Source organism: Sceloporus occidentalis, unplaced genomic scaffold (assembly GCF_023333645.1).
Source record: "Sceloporus occidentalis isolate IW3139 unplaced genomic scaffold, rSceOcc1.0.p SCAF_28, whole genome shotgun sequence".
In the NCBI taxonomy this organism is placed as follows: domain Eukaryota; kingdom Metazoa; phylum Chordata; class Lepidosauria; order Squamata; family Phrynosomatidae; genus Sceloporus; species Sceloporus occidentalis.
The window spans coordinates 4,760,768-4,784,900 of record NW_028317008.1 but is presented as its reverse complement, the minus strand read 5'-3'; the positions used below and the strand labels follow the sequence as shown (position 1 = coordinate 4,784,900).

The window sequence follows — 24,133 nt, the reverse complement described above, 5'->3', positions numbered from 1 at the left end:
AGTTTATTTTAAGGACATCAAAAGTTACATTAATTTAACCAGTAAGTGTGGTTGAAGGATTAGCTCATGCCACTTGACTTTGTTCCCTGGGAGTTGAATTGTTGATTATTTTGTAACAATTTAGTACTTGTTCTGCAGTAGTGTAAAAACTTGATTGGTTTGATTTGTTTATGTGTACAGCCATTACCAGATTAATAGGAGGTTCACAATTCTATGTCAATGAAACACCTGTACCTCTTCTTCTTCCCAGTCTATTAAGTCCCAGTCATAGGCAATAACTGCTCGTCTCCTCTTCCAGAACTCCAGAAAAACTGTGGCTAAAAAATCAGAATATATCATTTGTATTTTATGAACATTTAAAATCTTTAATAGTTTACATGACAATGCAGTTAATACATAGCAGTCGGTGACTTAGGAAATGGAGGAAGAAAGAAACAGTTGGATATGTAGTTTAGTTCCTGCATTTAAATGTAACAGAATATCCATGCACATCAGTTTCTTCTGATGATGTCATCATCTTGACAAATCCAGGGGTACAACCTTATTGCTGTCTTCTGGTGTTTTTAACTATAGGTCCCAGGTATGATTTGGACAAACCATTTTTGTAAATGAAAACAACTGGGAACGAGTAGTCTCAGCATAACATGTGTCTGAACCTCATTTTAACTATATATGTAATGTTGAATATACATTCTTACCCCACACTGCCATGAACACAGCAAAGAAGACAGTTGCTCCATTGTCAAACAGATGAGTTACCTGCAATGAAACAGATTGTTTCAGGACCAGCTTCCTTGTCTTGTTTCCATTCAAAGTTTTTGTTTGTATACATCATAATATCAATATAATTGATTTTTGGATGAAACAATTTTTAGTCATGTGCAAAACATGTTTTATGTACAAATTATGTTACAAATGTTTGATATATCTGGATGCCAGCCTTTGTGATCTATAGAGGGTATCTAGATCTTGGAATATAAATATTGTCTGTCACACACACACACACAACTCATTATTGTAATAGTTCATTAAGCCCTTAAGGACAATGGGCGGTCCCTAAACCCATTGAAAACAATGCATTTTGAGCCTGTACATGTACGGGCTTTGTTATAAAGGGGTTAAGGTTCAGTCCGTTAAGAACACCGTTGTAGAAGTTGAAGGTTATTATGATTTGCAGCAACAATTTTGTCTTGCTTGTCTTGTATGAATCGGTTAAATGTGTACGTGCGGTATGTTTTTGCTCTAAGTGCCTTGTTAGAAGTAGTTATCCCTTTCCTGACCTCTGTAGAAATAGTACCTACTAGTAAAATAGTGGAACTCACCGGCCAAAATACACAAAAATACACAAATAATATAAACATACATTTGGAATTCACCTATTTACGCTTATTAAATTATATACAAAATACTAAGGGTCATGGGGACAGTACCTTGGCATAAACACAACTGTCCGAGAGCCTCGTGAAGGGACAGTACTTGTCACACAATGGACACATGGTGACATTTGTAGCTTGGCAGATTTCTTTACTGTGAAACAAAATTAACAAAACATTTGTTTTAGTAACACTGTAATTCCTTATAATTTTTTGGTATTACCGTATTGGCTCGATTATAAGATGACCCTGATTATAAGACAACCCCCCAAAATTTGAATATTAATTTAGGAAAAAAAGCCCTACCCTATAAGAAAAAGGTTTTACTAGTAAATATTAATTCATGTGTAAACTATTTTTTCATATTCAATAAAAAGTATGATTGAGAAAAATGCATTTTTTGTTTTTATCTCCTTTCACTTACCAACCTGCCCCCAGTTATGCACATCTGCCCCCCAGATATGCCTTATACCCCCTTATATGCCACCCTTCCCCCCAGAAATGCCATATACTCCCCTATATGCCACTCTGCCTCCCAGATATGCCGTTTAACCCTCCTATATGCCACTCTGCCTCCCTGATATTCCTTTTAACCCCCTATATGCCATTCTGCCTCCCTGATATTCATTTTAATCCTCTATTTGCATCTCTGCCTCCCTGATATTCCTTTTAACCCCCTATTTGCCATTCTGCCTCCCTGATATTCCTTTTAACAATCTATTTGCCACTCTGCCTCCCTGATATTCATTTTAATCCTCTATTTGCCACTCTGCCTCCCTGATATTTCTTTTAACTCCCTATATGCCACTCTGCCTCCCTGATATTCATTTTAATCCTCTATTTGCCACTCTGCCTCCCTGATATTCCTTTTAACTCAATATATGACACTGCCTCCCTGACATTCCTTTGAACCCCCTATATGACACTCTGCCTCCCTGATATTCCTTTAAACCCCCCTATATGACACTCTGCCTCCCTGATATTCTTTTTAACCCCCATATGCCACTCTTACCCTCCCCCGACTTACCAGTGCTTCTTTAGACTTCTCCCCGTACATAGACAACCTGAGCTGCTGCTGCCGGCACTTGAATGAGCACCGGAAGCTCATGTGATGCCGGTGCTTCATCATAGAAGCCCCGGCAGAAGGGGAGGTTGAGGACACCCACCAGCTGCTGGAGAGGAGGATCCAGGTCCCCTGCAGCGCTGAGGGGGATCTGGATCTTAGTCTTGTAGTCAGACCTCTATTTGCTCTGAAAAATACCTTGGCTTATAATCAAGCAAATGCTTGTTCTGCCATCTATTACAAGATAAATCCAGCTTGGTTTTTATCCATCATTTTGATGGAGGCAATTCTGCCCAGCCAGGGGATGTGATATTTCCTCTATGGAAAGCCTTACTTTGAGACTGCATTTTTACATAATTCAGATCATCGTTTTATTGAACAGACCTTGCTAACCTTGTCCCCAACTATATTACATAAGCTTTTTGGATTTCAAAACCATAACAGTCATGTATATCTTCTACGCCTTTTGAGAGAAACCAATATACAATCGTGCCCAAAAGGTTTGAGAATGACACAAGTATTGGTCTTCTCAAAGTTTGCTGCTTCAGTGTTCCTAGATATTTTTCTTTACGTTTTTAGACCTCTGTAATCCGCCCTGGCATGCTGTCAATTAACTTCTGAGCCACACCCTGGCAGCCCATTCTTGCATAATCAATGATTGGAGTTTGTCAGAATTTGTAGGTTTTTGTTTTTCCACCCGTCTTTTGATGATTGACCACAAGTTTTCAATGGGATTAAGGTCTGGGGAGTTTCCTGACCATGGACCCAAAATTTTGATGTTTTATTCCCCGAGCCACTTAGTTATCACTTTTGCCTTATGGCAAGGTGATCCATCTTGCTGGAAAAGGCATTGTTCATCACCAAACTGTTCTTAGATGGTTGGGAGAAGTTGCTCTTGAACGATGTGTTGGTACCATTTTTTGTTCATAGCTGTGTTCTTAGGCAAATTTATGAGTCCCTTGACAACCCCACACATGAATGGTCTCAGGATGCTTTACTGTTGGCATGACACAGCCCTCACCTTGTCTTCTCCAAATTAGAGAAAATTACTTTACCCAGTCCAATACCTGTACCATTTACAGAATATCCGTCTGTCCCTGGTGTTTTTCCTTGAGAGAAGTGGCTTCTTTGCTGCCCTTCCTGACACCAGGCCATCCTCCAAAAGTCTTCGCCTCACTGTGGAAGTAGATGCACTCACACCTGCTGACTGCAGCCATTCCTGAGCAAGCTCTGCACTGCTGGCACCCCGATCCTGCAGCTGAATCAATTTTAGGAGACGGTCCTGACACTTGCTGGACTTTCTTGGTCGCTCTGACGCATTCTTCACAACAATTGACTCTTTAAAGTTCTTGATGATCCAATAAATGGTTGATTTAGGTGAAATCTTACTAGCAGCAATATCCTTGCATGTGAAGAAACCCTTTTTGTGCAAAACAATGATGACAGCACATGTTTCCTTGCAGGTAACCATGGTTAACAGAGGAAAAACAATGATTTAAAGCACCACCATGCTTCTAAAGCTTCCAGTCTGTTATTCTAACTCAATCAGCATAACAGAATGATCTCCAGCCTTGTCCACGTCAACACTCTCACCTGTGTTAATGAGAGAATCACTGACATGATGTTAGCTGGTCTTTTTGGGGCAGGGGTGAAATGCAGTGGAAATGGTTTTTTGGGATTAAGCTAATTTTCATGGCAAAGAGGGACTTTGCAATTCATCTGATCACTCTTCATAACATTCTGGAGTATATACAAACTGCCATCATCTAAACTTGAGACAGCAGACTTTGTGAAAATTAATATGTGTCATTCTCAAAACTTTTGGCCATGACTTTAAAACAATTGAGTATTTAAAATGTTTTACTTGTCATATGTTATATCATCATATTTTGGAACCAGCTCATCAGAGCAGGCAGAGACTAATTTGAGTTTGTAATGAATGCCACCATCAACACAAAAGGGTTTTTTATTTTCTTTAGGAGTGCTGAATCCTGTAATATTAGGGTTGGATCTGATTTCTATAGCTAGAGTCTCCAGGACCAGTACAGATAAATGGGGGGTAGTGGGCAATCCTGTCTGATACCATTTGATCTATTAGCCTTCTTTGATGTCTGTATGGTTAACCTTGGAAATAGGGTGTGCTATATAAAGCCAACACTGCCGAGGTCTTTTGTGCTGGAAAGTTATACGTCTCTAAGACCTACCATAACAAGGTCTGTCTAATGGAGCCTCTCAAATGCCTTTTTGATACCAAATGATAGGAACAGACAGGGAGTGGAAGATGGAATGGCCTCTGTTATAACATTTATAATGTTACGATTATTGTCTGATTAGTATGATTATATTTGCTCCTAATTATTCTTCCCGGACTGTGCCATTCTGTGTGATACTAAAGAAAAATTGTAAAGTGAACAAAAGTTCTATAGTACATGTTTGATGGGCTGCCCGCATCTTGTGCCGGATGAGATTTCCTTTATTTAATGGCTATTGTAATCTCTCCTAACTCTAATGGGCCCCAGTTATTCCCGAAAAAACCTTTGAAACATCCAGAATTTGCAAGGAACCTAAAAACTTTTCCATGGCCTCAGCCTTAGGTTGAATAGTTTTGAATAGTTATATTGCAGCATATAATAGGTCTATAATTATAGCCGGATGTGTGACCTTATTTCTTATATCGGGGAATGGCATAAAAGCCTCATGATCTCAACTTTCTAGCAAGCATGGAACCTACTCTGTTCCCTTTTTAATAGTAACGCTGTTGAAGGCACCAGAGCATGTTTTTCGTTTTATTTTACAGGTTTTTTTTATTAAAATATTCTGGGTGTTGGAGTATTATTTAATACAAGATACCTTCCCTCATGCTGGCTTTTAATAGTGGATGTAAATTCACTTTTAATAGTGGATGTAAATTTATGGGTTTTATTATACAATAGACTGTCATTAAGGCACTAATCAGCCCTTCCAGTATACGCAAGGGTTTCTGAGATAGAGTAATTGAGGTGTGATCTGACTTCAATTGTGGAATCCATCACTGTAGCAAGAAGACACAGACAAGTTGTTTTGGGGCAATGATGGCACAGACTAGGGGCAATTTTCGCAACATGGCCCTGTGGTTTTTAGTTACAGTGGTATTGATCATCATTCTCTAAATATGTAAATTCTAGCTTTCCTGATAAAAGAATGGAGACACCTGCACTTTTTGACAACGCCATTGCGTGGCTGGCAAGTGGTATAATAATTTTTACTATAACACTGTTGGGCACTCAGCTACGTGAAGTGTATCCCAGGCCAGCCCTCTATCTGTGTATTCGAGCTATGCAACGCTTCTAGAGAAAACCTCCTTTTATGGGGTGTATTTAGATTTGTGGAGATGCATTTTGAAACAGCCATAGTTTACATTTACATCTTCCTATCTATCCATGATGCTGGATTTGCTGGGGTATGCAAATAAAGGAGTGCAGAACATAAATGAAAATAAACAACGAAACAAAATTAGAACAAAATACTAGTTACATATGCAGTAAACAAATGACCGAGGGGAGGGTTTGTGTTGGCTAAACTGCAGTCATATTGTACAGTAGCCAAGTTTATCACCCTTGGACACCATAAAAATGTAAACAGTTTTAAGACAGAACCTTAGAAATAAATACACAATTCTTAACTAAGCCCTTGTCTTGGGTATTAAAACTTAAACTTTTACTTTCTCTTTTTCCCTCTGTTTTTTTTTGACTTTGTACAGGATTATTACACTACATATCAGTACTCAGGCCTATATATGCAAAGTAAACTTCAGCGCACAAGCCTGCTATTTAATTCACAGTTCTTACCCATGGCTTTTTTTTTTTTCTAAAAGATTCTGGAATCCACCAGTTTGTTGTAACTAGCACAAATAAAATAAAAGCTGGAATAACATGTTGAAAACATATTACACATTACAGAGTCTGTTCCTGGTGGGGAAAAAACGCTGGACTACAAAACAAAACTGCTGAACAAATGGTTGGAAGTTAAAGGTGAAATGGGAATATGATATATTATTAGCTTGTATTACCTGACTTGGCAACTGTCCAGTGTAAACATTCCATATAAGAAGACAAATAATCCAATTATCGCTGCTGGAAAAAGCATTCCCGTATACCAGCCTAACCATGCAAAATAGAGGCCAATCTTCTCCCCAAAATATCTTCTGTAAAGAAAAGAGATAAATTCTGATTTCCCAAAAATAATCAGTCATCAGACTTTTTTAACATACATGCATACAAAACACAGTGATGGGAGATTAGAACAAACACACTATTGGGTAGAAGATCTGACCTTGAGATTCTGAGCTGCATTTCTGTTGAAGATGACATTGCAGATGCAGATTACCCCTACACAAGGATGGCCAATTTTAAGCACTGTAGTTATTGTGAAGTACAATTGTCCTGGAACACACTTACATTCCCATGGTGCGGCAACTGCGGTAGTCCACCAAAGAAAGTTGTGCATTAAGGATATTTCTATTAGCCACTGAAAGCCATTGTGCCAGTTATAAATAGCACAGACCCAATCATAAATATATAGGAACGAAATTTTGAACTGATGTAGGTAAGATCCCTTTACCTTTAAAATCATTACATGGTGACAATGGACTCAATGAAACATTACATACTCCAAGCTAATCATAGCTGACTGGTGTATGTAAAAACCATTATAACAACTTGTTCTTAACATTAATAATACATTTACTTACCGTACAAGGTCTAATGGCTGATACTTATACCAAACTCCCCAGGAGGCCCAGCACTCAAACAAAAGATGTCTATGATTCTCGGCTCCATGTGTCTTTATTGAATTTTTACTTCTGTAACTCCCCTTTAAAACATAAATTTTAAAAAAATACAAAAAATATTTCTTAGTTAAAAGCATGCTGTCTCAGCAGTAATGCCATAGTTATTCCGTGTCAAAAATGTAACTTCAGGAACAAAAATTTTATTGTTTTCAATTATTTTATTATATTCCCAAGTCATGACAGTTTAATCACTAGACCATCATCTTTGACATAGACTATTAAAGAGTTAATATTTCATTAACAGTCTCAAAGTCAGCTAATGTAGAAAGTTCTCAGGTGCAGTAATAAAAATATTGGTGGCTAACTCTATCCTGTAACCTGTATTTATAGTTCTCATATCTTGATAAATGTTCAACAGCTTTATTGTTACTTTACACTGCAGCCAATGCAAATCAATAAATATATTTACTAATTATGCAACTAAATGATTTATTCACTACTTTAACAGAAATCCCACATAAGCTGCACATTTCTCAGCTCTGTAAATATTGGATTTTAGTGTCAGTACTGCCTAGGAAAACTAATATGTATCATTAAATACACACATCAACTAAAATGCAATTTGCAGTTACATGATAAAATATCTCTTGCAAGATAATGTGATAATCAAGTGATATCTTTAGCATGCTATATTTTTTTATTCATTGATACAACCCATGTGACTTTAGTGGTAAAATAACAAATATAATATCTGCAATACCCAGGGAGACTAAAAAGTCTTAGTAGTTAGGGCAAAGGTCCTCTGCAAGAATTCTATCATCAGTCATAACATAACAAAAGAGTTACATAACTATAACTGCAATAGATGTAAGTAAATTCAAATTTACTATTTCAGTAACAATAAGGTCTAAGACCTGTTAACATTCATAGTGAGGGCCAATGAATTATATATGTATCTTCAGCTCTGCTCTATGTGGAACAAGGACAGCTCCCTAACGACTCTACTACACTCACCTCCATAGTCACTATTCTTTTTGGTGAGAACCAGGATATAATATACTATCCCAGAACTCTGCCTCTTCCAGACATATAGTTCCAGAAACAGCATGCTAAGGAGGTTTTGCAAAGTCATCTGTAGCATAACTGGATCATTTGTGGAAAGCAGTCCATTGACCAGGCATTAGGCTGATCTATCCCGGGTTTTGCAACCGGGGGGCTGCACTCCCATCGACCTGCCACCCTAGGTCTAAATATGCCACTGGGTCCAGTTGTCAAAAAAGTGTTTTAACCTGCTGTGTGTGCAGCGGGGCTGTGGCTGTTGTTTGTGTTTCCAGTTATCTTAGATCAAAGCAACAGTATGAAATGTATACACACAGCAAGAAGCCTGCCCAGAAAATCATCGGCAGTGATAATGGCCCAAAGTCTCTACTCATAGTTAACAAAAAGTGTGTAATTAAGAACAGACAGGTCTCTGGCAAGCATATTGCAGTTCTAGGTTTATTCTAGGGTTTTGGTGCCTGAGTACCATATCTTTAGATGACATGTAAATTATCAAAATGTACCTCATGTAAAGGGAAGGAAGCTTCATATGTACAGTTAGAAAGTAAACGGTTCAGTCCTAAAGAAAGACACAAAAATACACAATAAATTACACATGTTCTTCAAAGAAAGTACAATATCAAAGAGTCATTCCATTCTGATCTTCATGGTGGAATTTTCCATTTACCAGAATGGACTATTTTACAAAACAGGGAAATATGATCAAATCCATGACAGTTTTACTTAAAAATTTACTCTGCGTATTTTCTTCTGTGCATTATTTAGAGGATTTTTTTTCAAAGTAAAGTATAAATTACGTGAAAAAACAACTAATTATGAAACAGAAAATGTCGACAAGTAACAGCTAAAGGTTTTTGAAGGCTTTGTTTGACAATTGTTTTTTTATGAAACCACAAAAGGAGTAATAGGGAATCTAACTCTGATATTAAATAGTAGTTGAAGGTAAAACCACTGAATGAGAACTATTGCCAGAAGACTATAAACATTTACAGTCCAAGTATACTTTACTAAAAAGGGTAAAATGAAGCTTTAGAACTTTCTCTTTCCATGTTCCTTCTACTCCATACTATTCCATTTTTCCACTTTATGCTAGCAGTTTTGGAACCTAGTGAGTGATCTATTGATCAGGAGGAAACCACCCAGTTTTAGGGTTGGAAGAGCAATGTTCTTCAGGAGGGCTTAAATTATTGCACCAGTGATCTCCCCGTTCCAGGAGTTAAAGGTCCGTACAAGCGACCAATAGAGTCGCTCCTACCGACCATTAACTACTGACGGCGAAACTTGGCCTGGGGAGGGAACAGGAGTTAAAGGTCCATAGGAGCGACTCTATTGGTCGCCGGCAGGTGCCTCTTCTAGCATCAACCAATTGGTTGATGCCAGAGGAGGCCCCTGCCGGCGACGAATAGAGTTGCTCGCACAGACCTTTAACTCCTTGCACGATCCTACGGATTCCCGCTCCTGTTAACCCCTGCGATGCTGCGTAGACAACATAGGCTAGTAGGGGATGGGACCAGGCAGATTAGTTAGGAGATACTAACGAAGATGAAGACAAACATGAACATTGTTCGTGTTGTGTGTATTCGTCTTCGTGTACGTTTTGCCGCCGCCATGTTCGTTTCTTCGGTATTTGTGCTGAACAACGAAAACCCTCCGTGTTCGTTTTCATGTTCATCCGAATGCAAATGCACAAGTCTAATAATTAGTAAAGACCCTAACACCTTCCCATTTAAGAATGAGATACAAAATGTTATAAAAGAGGAGAATAGGTGGAATAGGCAGACAACCTTGGAATATCCACTTCATTGTTTTAATGTTCACTGGCATTTGACCAAACGCACCATAACAGACACTTCTTGTCTGTTGAACTAACAATCCTAATTAATCCTTTACCTGATCTTTCTGCTATCAGGGGAGAGGGGGACCAAAAATAGACAGAAGAAAGAAGAACAAGAAGAGGTAAGAAGCAGAGCTTTGGAAAAGTGGACAGAGGCATAGAAGTGCTTGGTGGAGAAGGTAGGGAGATAATGAGAGAGAAAGAGAGCGGAAGTGAAAAAAATGTAAACAAAAATTCGGTCCCTCCTCGTTTACAGACGTATGAAGTAACAAAATTATCAAATTTTGTTAAAAATTATACAAACCTGAATGCACATGTCTAATAACTGTGGCCATTGTCTTTGCTTAACGATGTCTTCTGTTGGGTAGGAACTAGCACATTATAGACCTTTAGCAACAAGGGCTAAATCTGTTGAGTTTAACCTTAATGTGCTGCTTTGGAAGATGTACATTGTTAATGAATCATTTATATCAAGAGGCATGAACTATTTTTAATTGCAATATATCCTTTACTATGCAGTGGCTCATCAGCATCTTATGTTGACACTGATTGTGAGGACTGGAAAATCAAACACAAAAGCTTGTTATTATTAAGGGAAAGAATCATTAATATTGAAAAAGTAACCTCTCCCTTAAGAAAAATTAGAAAACTTGAAAAAACTAGTTTAGAATTAAAATAAAAGTCTAACAATGCACAGGTCCTGCTGTGCACTGCCATACGGTGACATTTAACCGATCTAGCAATTTGTAAGAAAAAATACCAAGCAAACCCTGAACTCAGTTTTGTATGTGAGGGATTGTATCATATAAACAAATAGTCCTCCTCATATATATGAAGGTCACACTCAAAATATATTATGGTCAGGACAAGAAAGGTGATTAAAAACCCCTCCACTTAAAATCAAGAAAAGCCCTTAATGCTGTTTTCTTTTTAGGGTCTTAATATACAAAGTATCTATCTCATTTTGCTTCCACCAACAACAGTTTGGAGAACACCACAAGTAGATAGGACTTACTAGCATCATACAGAATAGGATAAACAGGGCTTTGCATGTTATATGCTTCTCTCACAGTCTTTTGTTATAAAGGAGAAGATATTAGGGATAGTGTAAAAAGAAAAGTAGCTCAATTGAGCTTGGTTCTAGCTCAAATCAGGTATTTAGATGGCTATTTTCACAGCAGAACCTCGTTCACCAAACATTTTTGCTACTGATTACCATAAACTCATAACTTCATGTACCCTTCTTATGAAATACAAACTATGCATTTTATAAATGTATTTTAAACACTGTTTTCTTTGTAATAGTATAATACATTTACGAGGGCAATATCTTACTTAGTGTAATGATTTGGTGAGGTAGGACCCCGGATGGTGGAGTGAGCCAGGCCAAACAGGAACCAGAGAGACAGGAACGAGGTCAACAAGTCGAGTCAAAACGGTGCAGTCAGTCACAATGAAATGCACAAGCAAGTAGCAAAATACACCAACCAAGGGTGACCCAGAAGAGGAAGTCCAGGTTTAAATAGGGAAAGGAGGAGGCGTGTCCTGCATGAAGAGGCCATCTGAGGTTATAAGAGCATGATGTACAGATGTAATATTAAGACGCCGACCGGGTAGCGGTGGTACTCGCTGCCCGGGAAACCGTCTGAGGAGGAAGCGACGCGGGAGCGGCCACGGAGCAGGACCGGAGAGGCAGGTAAGACCTTACAGTACCCCCCCCGGAGAACCGCCCCAAGGACGACCAGGACCCCTACCGGGCTTCCGGGGGTACTTGGCGTGAAAGTGACGAACCAGACGAGGAGCGTGGACTTTAGAGGGGGGCACCCAGGTTCTTTCCTCCGGTCCGTACCCCTTCCAGTGTACAAGATATTGGAGAGTACCCCCTGAAGAAGCGAGAATCCAGAATGGAACAGATCTCATAATCGTCCATGGAGTGACCGAAACAGGACCAGGACTGGCCAGCGTCCGGGAAAAACAGTTAAATACCACCGGCTTCAGGAGGGAAACGTGAAACGTACAAGGAATACGGAGGTTGCGTGGCAAGTCCAGTTCATAGGTAACAGGGTTGATACGACGGCAGACGGAATAAGGTCCAATAAAGCAAGGAGCCAGTTTCTTGGAGGGAGTACGTAGGCGTATATGTCGGGTAGATAGCCAGACTTTGTCCCCAGGCATGTAAGTGGGGGCTGGTAACCATCTACGATCATAGTACTTCTTTTGATCCTGAGAGGCACTCAAATACTGTTCAAGGCGTTGGTTGGAACGTTGAGCCGCTCAATTGGTTTGGGGGTGATAAGCCGTGGAAAAGGAAAGGGTGATACCCACAGCTTTGCAGAAGGCTCTCCAGAATCAGGAAACAATCACCTGGGGAAGGCCGTGGAGTCATACGACGTGTCTGACGAAGATGACTGCAAGCTCCTTAGCTGTCGGTAATTTGATGAGAGGCGGGAAATTAACCATCCTGGGGAACCGGTCAACAACAGTAAGTATACTGGTGTAGCGATGAGAGGGAGGTAGCTCCAGTATGACGTCCATGGCGATGTGGGTCCAGGGACGACTGGGTACTGTAAGGGGCAATAGCAGACCGGAAGGGGGAGTCCTGGTCATAGCACAAGTGTGGCAAGATTTAAGGAAGTCTGCAACGTCCTGTCTCCAGGAGGGCCACCAAAAACGTCAGCCTAGAGACTGACAGGTGGCCCGCAAACTTTGTGGTATGGTGCAACTGGAGTATCTCTTCACGGTATACAGGGGGCACAAACAACTTGTCAGAAGGGGTCTGGGCTGGAGCAGAGGGCTGACTGGCTTGAATACGTTGCAGAAGGGAAGAGGCAACGGCAAGAGTGATATGGTTAGTAGGTACGATGGGTTCCGGGCAGCGTCGGCCTTGGTATTCTTGGACCCCGGACGATAGGAGATTATGTAATTGAAGCGGGATAAGAAAAGGGACCATCGTGCTTGTCGGGGTGTTAGTCGCTTGGCATCGCCAATATACTGGAGGTTCTTGTGAGCCGTGAGGATGGTAATAGGAATACAGGAGCCCTCCAGAAGGTGACACCACTCAGAAAGGGCGAGAATGACTGCCAGTAGTTCATGATTGCCTATATCATAGTTCCTCTCCGCACAAGAAAAAGTTTAGAGAAGAAGTCACAGGGGTGTAGAGGCCCTTCGTACGTTTTACGTTGGGACAATACTGCTCCGGCCCCGATTTCCGAAGCATCTACTTCGATTACGAAGGGTTGAGATACATCAGGATGTATGAGGATCGGAGTGGACACAAACAGGGTCTTTAGTTTATGGAAGGCTTGGACTGCAGTGGTAGGTCAGCTCCCTTCTTTGTGAGATCGGTCAAAGGAGCTACAACTTTGGAAAAGTCCCGGATGAATTGGCGATAATAATTGGCAAAGTCGAGAAATCTCTGGAGGGCTTTAAGTCCCTGTGGTTGAGGCCATTCCAGAATGGATTGGAGCTTGTCAGGATCCATCTCGAACCCTGTACCGCTAATGACGTAACCTAGAAAGGATACACGCTTGACTTCAAATTCTCATTTCTCTAGTTTTGCGTACAACCGGTTTTCACGAAGACGTGTCAGGACCTTCTTTACGTGTGTTCGATGTGAAAGCACATCAGGCGAATGGATTAGAACATCATCAAGGTAGATGACAACGAATTGGTGCAGATAATCCCGAAAACAATCATTTACAAAGTCCTGAAAAACAGCCGGGGCATTACAGAGCCCGAACGGTATTACTGTAATGACCAGAGCGGGTGTTAAAAGCTGTCTTCCACTCGTCGTTCTGATGGATACGAATGAGGTTGTACGCACCCCGTAGATCTAATTTCATGAAAATCTTCAAGCCTTTTAGTCGGTCAAACAACTCAGAGATGAGCGGCAAAGGGTAAGTGTTTTTGATGGTGATTCGATTAAGACCTCGATAGTCAATGTACGGACGTAGGGAAAAGAAAAAATGTCGGTGCGCTAAGCTAGTCTCAGGCTCAAATAATACAAATGTATAATATAAGGCCTACCAAACAGTGTGAGCATGCTGCAAATACAGTGTGTTGGCTGTACAATGTATACAAAAAACAAAATACTGTCTGCGCTTCTCACCCTAATAAAGTTGGCAACAAATATATAAACATAATATAAATGAGAGGTTTTGGTTATATGAATTGGCCAAAGCATAATTAAGCTCACCCGCCACGTCAAGGCACACTCTCAATAGGGTGAGATCCTACTCTCACCTCCTACATAGTGGGCACACAAAGCAGTTTATACTGCTACCAAAACCTTATTTAATGTGTTGGGGGAGGTGCAATTAAACCTCCTCCCATTTAACCCCTGGACAGCAAGCTGCAACCAGACTGATGAGGAGCCAACAACCTCAATTATGTGCAAACAGGGAAAAGAAAAAATGTCGGTGCGCTAAGCTAGTCTCAGGCTCAAATAATACAAATGTATAATATAAGGCCTACCAAACAGTGTGAGCATGCTGCAAATACAGTGTGTTGGCTGTACAATGTATACAAAAAACAAAATACTGTCTGCGCTTCTCACCCTAATAAAGTTGGCAACAAATATATAAACATAATATAAATGAGAGGTTTTGGTTATATGAATTTTGTGTGCCCACTATGTAGGAGGTGAGAGTAGGATCTCACCCTATTGAGAGTGTGCCTTGACGTGGCGGGTGAGCTTAATTATGCTTTGGCCAATTCATATAACCAAAACCTCTCATTTATATTATGTTTATATATTTGTTGCCAACTTTATTAGGGTGAGAAGCGCAGACAGTATTTTGTTTAATGTACGGACGTAGACCTCCATCCTTCTTGGAAACAAAAAAAAATCCCGTGCCGGCGGGAGACATGGTGTGGCGGATAAAGTGACGTCAATTTCCAGCGCTCAGCATTACAAGCCGGCACCGTGGCAGAGCAGGGAGACTCGCCACAGGACTGTTTAACGGTAAGTACAAAGGGGGGAGGGTAGATAATGTCGTCGGCGAAGTTTAAAATGCCCCCCCCGGTGTCGGCAGAGGGGGGGCGGCATTTTAAACTTCGCCTCAGGCGGCATTAAGTCTTGGGCTGGCCCTGGGCACAAACATACGAGACGCCCGGTCGTGGGAGCGGCCACGGAGCGGGACCAGAGAGGCAGATAAGTCCTTACATGTAGGCAGCAGATGGCTGCGCATCTTCTGCTTGAAGAATCTGTTATTCTGTTATATCTGTTATACTGAATTCCCGTCACTTGCATCATGCACACGCGGGTAGATGGGATCCTTAAAAAAGCTATGTCTTTTAATTACTAAGTTCTGATGGGAGGATGGGCCTTGACTATTTAAACAACCTTTTTTCAAGGTGCTTAGTTGTTGTTTGGATTTCCTAGCTGAAACTTAGCATTTGATTTCCTCCTAAATCAGAACCTCAACCAGTACCTGGCCCTGTAACCATTTCCTGGCTGTTCCATCATTGCCTGACACCCTGGTCCTACTGCTACCATTTCCTTGCCCTGCACCACTGACTTGATTCTTTGGCATCAACTTCAGACTTGTGTTTGCCCTCTGGTGCTTGACTTGCCTATTGGTTTACCATGACCTCCAGTTTGTTGGTACTGGTTCATTTTGTCATCTGCTAGTTCCAGTTCATCTACTACCAGCTCACACCCTGTCTGCCAATACCAGTCCACCTGCTTATTGCCTGTACCGGTTAACTTGCTGACTGCCAGTCTCTAATCATCTACCATCTGCCAGCACAGTATCATCACCAGTCTGCCAGTATCCTTACCTAGAACAGTTCTGACTTGTCTGTTCTCTCCATCTCCTGCCCCATTCACTACTAGCTGAATCACTACTCTCGACTGGCTAGTGGGCAGAGCAAGGTACGGCCTATCTGCGTAGGATTCCAATGTACAATCTACCAACACTCTCCCATTCACTCACACTATCACTACTCATTCACACATCCAAAAACAGTATTACAAAATCCCTGGAAAAAAATTGAAAACATTTATCTAACACAGATACTTTATCACAGTCTTCTTTCGCTTAGGCTCACTCGACAACACACATATATTGTGCTTGGATGCTATTATTCCATCTGTGATGCTGACCAAGTGATCAATGCTGACATCATATGCAACGTTGCACAGTATGCTTCTCTAATTTTTTTTTAGCCATGAATACATGAGACATGTGAATAGCGAGTATTGAGAGCATGTGTCTCTTTTTATTCTTGTATCTTCATGATGTTTGGATTATTTCTCTTATTGCCATTGCCTATTGCTTGTAATGTAATAATGGCAAAATTGGTAAAATTTGGAATAAACTGCTTCTGTTGAGCTGAAAAAGTAAGTTAAAAAAGCACATCCAGTGTAATTCACTGCAAAAATGAATTTACAATGACTCATTGATTCAAGATAGCATCCGGGTGAAATTATTCATAACATTTTTTTTGCTAAATGCCAAACATGTACATTAGTTTAGGGCTCATTAGTGGCTAATATTATTTATATTTCATGCATATATTATAACAATACTATTGTATGACACATTTACCTATTTTGTTTTTTCCTTCTTCATATTTGACTCTTTGCAGAATATGGTGCACAATCCGACTTCGCGTGGCATTGTTGAAAAATGTGTCTTTGTTATTTATAATAAAACTACAAAATAAAATAAAAAAGTTGAAGCTGATTTTTGTGACCATGATGTTCACAGTGATCAAGTACAGAAATATTAGAATGCTTACATTTTAAATACGGGAAAACAACAATTTTATAAATGCAATTGATGGATTATCCCTTTGAAGTTGCATAACAAATTTGATTTAGAAACAACATAGCTAGTAGAGAATCATTTACTATAAAATGTACATACATAGACAGACAAATGGCAAGATATGGTAATATTTATTTGCCATCTAATAAAATAAAAAACAGTTAAGTACCATTCACCTTTCTGAAAACAAGCTAGCCACATTCCTCTTTTTATATTCATGACATAAGACGGCAGATAATGAATCTCTACAGGATTTTAAAAAATCGTTTTATGCTTACATTAGTTCTCCTACCAACAGACAATGCACTTATCAGAGGAACAGCAATACTCTCATGAACAAGCACCTCCTAATAGGATGTTATTCCTTCTTGATCCACATTTAGCACCTGCTTTTTAGACAAATCAAAATAATTTAAAGCAAATTAAAGTACCAATTATCATTGTAACTGTTGTTGAACTAAGACTGGCATAATTCTCAGTCAATATTTGGCCAGCGAAATTGTGGATGAGGATGACAGGACTCATAGTTCAACAATGGGTTAAGTTTTACCTGGTTAGCCCTGTACCCTAAGATAGTTCTATATATATCGTGGCTTGCCCGGAGAAGCTGATTATGTGCAAGACATTCCTCCATTCAACTATTTTACTTAATCAAACTTACTGATGAATTCGCTGTTGACTGAAGGGGGCCGTGTAACAGTCATTCTCCTCAAGGTCTGGTATTGTCTCCTTATCCAATCTCATGGGCTTTTTAGGCAACCATCCACGAAACCTGCTTAACTGTTTCTCCATCCTTGCATTAAAACATAACAATCAAAAACAGCAAATAAGTAATACATTTGTCACTTGCCCACTGCAGAATGCATAGTTTTAACCTTCCAGTTAATGGCCTGTAAGACCCAAAACATAGATGTGCAAATATTGCTAAGCAGCTAATTAGGGTCTCTGTTTATGTACAACTTTTCTTTTTTTGGCTTCTGGCCACATTGCAAGCATATATATTACAAGTACATTAGGTTCCAATACAACCCTACATACTGTCCCTATAAAAATAAAGGGAGGTGAAATTGAAATAGTCCAGCAAATGTGGCAACAATACAGTGAAGGAAATTAAACGTGTATCATACAGGCATGAAAATAGCCCTAAGGTCCAAATAAGATCTTGCAGTCTCAGAACAGATATCAAAAAGAAGCAGACTAGGCTGTGGGTTATGTAATGTACAAAAGATGTCTAACATAATTTGTTGGCAAAACAAAAACTGTTAATTGCTATGACCAGGTAGACAGTGACTCATGAAGGTTTCTTGAAAGACAGAGGTAGTGATTCAATCCAATCCACTTGAAGAAGTCCTACCCCCTCACTTAGTGTATTTGTCACATTTCATCCAATCAGTCCAAGCTATTGCTCACACACTGAAACACCTTATCAATTTAAGGCATGCCTCACATAGGCAGTGCATGTGTGGTTTACACTCTAAGCCATATATTAAAACCACAACACAATGTACTGTTGGGACCATTTTCACTCTGCATAGTCAATACAGCAGTGCACAGTTACAGTAGATTAGGTCTACATATAATATAAGGTCCACATATTATTATTATTATTATGATTATTAATATTATTATTAGTCTGTGTTAACCAGATTTCAAACCATAGTCATTTGCCACCTTTTGCTTGATAAACCAGTTTTGGATTAAAGTCAACCTGGAACAGATCTCACTAACAATATTATTGTTCTGAAAACAAAATCCTCATATTCACCACAATGTCAGAGCTCTGAAACGAAATATAATATGGTATGGGAAAACTAACAAAGCTATGGCTAACACCCTCTTGTCTCTTGTCCTCAATCGTGGGTGGGTAAAGGGGTTGAAGGTATAGAGGTTCTAGGCAGTCCTGGGGCCCACTGGACCCTTAGGGAAGGAGGAACATGACTGCTGGCCTAGGATGGAATGTGGCCAGTAGTTTTCCCTGATTGGCTGTATAGGGCAATAATGTGGCAATATCGGGGTTTATAAGGAGAGGAAGGAAGAGTCCTACTTTTCCCCCCGCTTGGTTCTTTTAGGACAGGCATTTTTCCAATCACTTTTTTGGAGTATATATTATATGTGCACATTGTTTTGTTGTTCTTTGTTCTTATCTATCTAGTCACAGCAGCAGAAGATTTTACCCCTTGGCCAGCGTTTAAAACAGGCTTGGGGAGGTGGGTCCAGCTTGGGTCTTATGGCACCTGCTGGGTCAGAGCTCTGCTGTGGTGAAAACCATTGCTCGCGGGTTGTTCAGGTTTATGGGTATGGTTGTATGGTTACTTTAGCATGGAGAACTAATAAAGCTGTGGCCAAGGCCCTTACTCACATCAATGTTTCCTATCATCATTTTAATGTGGGTGGGTATAGGGGTTGAAGGTATGGAGGCTCTAGGCATAGGCAGTCATATAGATTACTTACTACAGTTCTGAAGAATATGAGAGCTGGCTCAAGCACTTTATTAGTGATATAGATGATGATAGATGATAAGTATATTGCAGCAATTTAGGTTTTGTTCTGTACAGAGTATTACTCACAACCTTAAGAGACGTGGGTTGTGTTGCAGAAGAAATCCCAAGAAAACTGGAACACTGCCTCTATTGTTCAAAGTGGGTTGATGCCCCCCACTTAGGTTCCCGCTTTGTTGTTATTAAAAGGGATAGTACTAATTTTATCATTATCCATCTCCAAATTAAAGGGTTGTATTTATACCAGAAAGCTGGATGGGCTAATTGGGAGTGGCAGACTTTTGCTAATATGCTCAATAATACACTGTCTTAATTGTATTATTTTGTTTTCTGGTTATTGTTAATATAATTACTATAGTCACTGCAGTGGGGAAAATGGACATAGATATGTTTTTCATCTGAACATGTGACCTGCCACTCACCACTGCCAAACTCTCCTATAGCAGAGGTTGAGGTTTCATGGGGCAGGTAGCTCCACTCACAAAATTAAATGTTAATACACTTTCTTCTATATCACATGTTTAATTTAAAATTATATTTAGGAATTTAGGAATGAGTTAAAGCTTACCACACCTAGTGGATGTAGTAGACACTATGTGTAAAGCTAGTGTCAGTGTAGTATGTCCTTTTAAAAGCTAACAATCTATTCATACATCCCTATCCCCTTTAAGCGAGTACATCAGTTGGTAAGCAACAAATAAACATTATAAAACTGGCATGCATCACAAGCACTAAAGAAATTTTAAAATATATTTCTAAGCATTTATCAATATAATCTACTAACCTGCTCATGAACTTGTACCGGCGGTGCAGGTAATAGATTTTTCTCCTGGAAGAACAGCAAAAATGAAGCCAGTCGAGAAGAAAACCCATCGTCAGTTATAGTACTGAACTAGCAAAGAAGCAAAGGAGATTGAAGATAGAAGCCTGTAAGAGGTGGAGGAAGAGACTAAAGGAGAGATTAACACAAACAACAGTCAAAGAAAGTTGTTGTATATTTTTAGAAGTACTTCCTTTAAAAGGAGCATCCGCTAATTTTAGTTGTATTGATATTTTCTGAGCAGAGGTGCTTCCAGAATGCAATCATTCATGCACTGATTAAGTCTCTTCATACTATACTTGGTTGATAATGTGGTGAATATAAGAAGTCCCTTGCTTGATTATTTACCTGAGAGGGAACTGCTCACTTTAGAGAGAATTCCACCAGTATGAATTTACTACTTTTTGCTAGTTGACCCATGTCCTGTGGAATATCTCATCTTCCTTTTGATCTTCAGAATACACAGTAATTGGAGCAGCTACATATGTTAATGCTATAATGAATGTATTATCCAGAGGTAAGAGTCTTGAGTATTTATATAGAAAGCATTTAATGCCTAAGAAATCATATCTGCCAACATTTTAAATGGAAAACGAGGGACATTTTTCTTGGGCCTGTCCTTAGATGGTAGGGCTTTTTATGTAACCGAGTATGATATTTATAAGCAGAAAAAAAGTATTTTACAGTTTAACAGTTTTTTACAATTTAATAAATAAATCCAATTATGTCTATATACATTATTAAGACTTTTAGGGCCATATAACACACTTATACCCAGCACACATTCTAAGCTGCTAAAAAAAAAAGAAAGAGGGATGTCAGGGGTGGAACTAGAGACACAAGGCTTTGTGTCCCAAAAAGGTACAGTCCCTTCCGAAAGGTGGACACTTCAGAGGTATAAGAAAGTTTATATTCAGGATCAGAGGTGGAATGTATCTGTAGAAAACCTAAAAATGTGGATATTTTTTGTTGTGATTTTGTCGTTTTCAATGTATAGGGATATATAATAAAGAACATACTGGAAAACTTTAATCAGTTTATGATAGTATTTGCATGATCACATTATGCAGTCACAGTGAATCAGATTTACAAATCAATCTTGGTTAGCACATAAAGTTATTACCCACATTGTATCACGTTATGTGTACACGACACTGACTAGTGAAAGCTAGATTGTGGTCTATTGAACGGTAATGCAAGAAAACAGCTCATAAATTATACATCATGTATGCATTATTAATTTGTACTTGTCCCCAATAACCTCTAGTGAGCCATTAAAAGATAAATTCCTCTACTCGTGTGATTATCTATTTGTGTAGCCTGCTGATTGTCTAGGAGGAACTTCATTATCTTGCTATGAAATAACAGTGAAACACTGGAGCACCTAGACATTGCAGACAAAGGCTCACAGATAAAGGATCGCCTATTTGTTGTATTAGTATGACCTGCATTTACAGCAAACGATATATTCACAAGCTGTAGTTTGTTTTACTATGCTGGCGAGTCTTTTAGTATTTTTGTTATTGAACGAAAGCCAGATATTTGGCTTCATTAATTTTGAACAGGCATTTGAATATAATATATCTTTACTCCCGCAAACTATAGTAGTAATGTGCATTTACATCAATTAGAACACCTGATTTGAATCTGCACTCCACAGTAACTACAAGTGACCAGATTGTGCAACATGTATGCCAGGGTACAACCTCTATTTCAACATTCTTCCAATTATGCACGCCTAACTTGGAACATAACACAATAAATGTTGTAGAAATATAGATCTAGATATTCTTTGTTTTTCTTTTCATCCACAAACCTTTCTATATGCTCCTGAGAACAAAACATCAGCAAATCCAAAAGTCATTCCTTGTCTACCTCTGGTCCATGTGAAGGCTGATTTACCATGGTGCTGTATTATCCTTTTACAAAAACATAAAGGTACTGTTCTATTAGTAACTACCTGAAAGGCATTCTCACATTCATCTGCTCAGCATATCTTCCAAGGACATCCCATGGAGCGTGCAACTTTACAAATATGATGTCACTGTTTATGATTGACGACTGCAGGAAGAAAACACCAGAAACTAATAAGTGCTGTGTCAGCCAACCATCAATCTATAATGCAAATACGGTTTATCACTAATTTATCCAATCATTTTGTGTATTAATCTCATTTTTCCATTTGATGCATATCAATTATGTTCATTTTAAAGATCTTTTTGTATTGAAAGTGTTGCTATGAACAAAGGTAATGTAACTTGTGTTACAAGATCCAGTGTACCTTTAAAAGGGATACGAAACTACAAAAACACACAAAAAAGACAATTTATATAATATCTTCCGCCATGGTCTAAGACTAGCTAATGTTTAGTTGGAGCCCAAATAGCAATATGACGAAAGGAGGCACTCTAAACTTCCAAAAAAATACATTATAAAAGAATATATAAATAAAAAGCAGTGCAAAAGCTCCGAGCCCGCCCCAACGGGCTAGATACAAAACAATGTAGAAAAGTAGGAGATACACATACCATAGAGAAAATCACACCCACTGTATAGTTTTGAATTTTTTTTTATATTATCATAATGTTCAAAAACACAATAGCACAAGTGGGAGACAATACATCAAACAGCAATTGAGCACATACTAAAAATTAAGAGACAGTACCGTAGTATAGTCAAATCAAAAAGATAATGACAGGAGGGCGGACAAACAGTCCCAAAAGTGATCCCCAACAATTCGCCAACAGTGGCTTTATCAAGGGTGAGCCATGGACCAAGTGGCTAACACATTCTTATATACACTAACACATACACACACTAGCACTCACTCACATATTATCACCCTATCAGACATACGCACTTACTCTATCACATACGTTAACCCGTGTACACTCAATAACACACACTTATCTCGTATTGAGCCTGTCTTTATAGCTGATCTCACAGTATACAGTGAAGGAAAAAAATATTTAATCCTCTGCTGATTTTGCACGTTTGCCCACTGACAAAGACATGATCCATCTATATTTTAAATGGTAGGTTTATTTGAACAATGAGAAACAGAATAACAACAAACAAAATCCAGAATAATGCTTTTCAAATAAGTTATAAATCGATTTTGCATTTTACTCAGTGAAATAAGTATTTGACCCCTTTGAAAACATGACTTAGTACTTGGTGGCAAAACCATTGTTGGTAATCACAGAGGTCAGACATTCCTTATGTAGTTGGCCATCAGGTTTGCACACATCTCACTCATGCCACTCCTGGACCTTAATGTGCTTCTTCTTGAGCCACTCCTTTGTTGCTGGAATACTCATCCTATTTTCAATGCCCTGGCTGGGGAAGGAGGTTCTCACCCAAGATTTGATGGTACATGTCCCATCCATCGTCCCTTTGATGCGGTGAAGTTGTCCTGTCCCCTAAGCAGAAAAACACCCCCAAGCATAATGGGGTCATAAGTAGCATTCCTCCTCCTCCAAACACAGCGGGTTGAGTTGATGCCAAATATCTCGAGTTTGGTCTTATCTGACCACAACACTTCCCCCAGTTCTACTCTGAATCATTCAGATGTTCATTGGCAAACTTCAGACAGGCCTGTTCATGTGCTATTTTTAATAAAATATGCAGATTGAAACAGAGTAAATAACACAAAACCTTTACTTTTCCGCCCACTGATTTCTGGGCCAAGAAAGTTTTGTCCTGTGAAGAGACTACAAATTCAGGAGGGCGTTTTATCTCTGGATAACTAAAAATTACATAGTTCTATTTATTCCTGCAGTAAGTAAACTGCCAGGAAACAGACAACCAAACCCAAACACACACAGGGTCTGCAACACCGACAACCACACACACACCAGGACAGGCTCTGCCACACTGAAATATAAAAAAATGATTTTTTAATTTAAAATAATGTAATAAAGAACGTACAATTTACACTTTCAT

At 39.2% G+C, this 24,133-nt stretch overlaps 1 protein-coding gene across 1 annotated transcript in view; it reads right to left on the bottom strand.

The window, feature by feature from the left end:
- ANO4 (anoctamin 4) overlaps nt 1-24,133 on the bottom strand; it is an 81,429-nt gene that overhangs the window by 50,524 nt on the left and 6,772 nt on the right. The window contains exons 4-13 of the mRNA XM_089486074.1: nt 22,149-22,249; nt 20,153-20,197; nt 17,532-17,663; nt 16,649-16,755; nt 8,767-8,822; nt 7,166-7,287; nt 6,485-6,619; nt 1,431-1,527; nt 699-759; nt 235-317 (exon numbers count right to left, since the gene is read on the bottom strand). Coding sequence (XP_089342200.1) covers nt 235-317; nt 699-759; nt 1,431-1,527; nt 6,485-6,619; nt 7,166-7,287; nt 8,767-8,822; nt 16,649-16,755; nt 17,532-17,663; nt 20,153-20,197; nt 22,149-22,249 — 939 coding nt within the window. The remainder of the gene's footprint in view (nt 1-234; nt 318-698; nt 760-1,430; nt 1,528-6,484; nt 6,620-7,165; nt 7,288-8,766; nt 8,823-16,648; nt 16,756-17,531; nt 17,664-20,152; nt 20,198-22,148; nt 22,250-24,133) is intronic.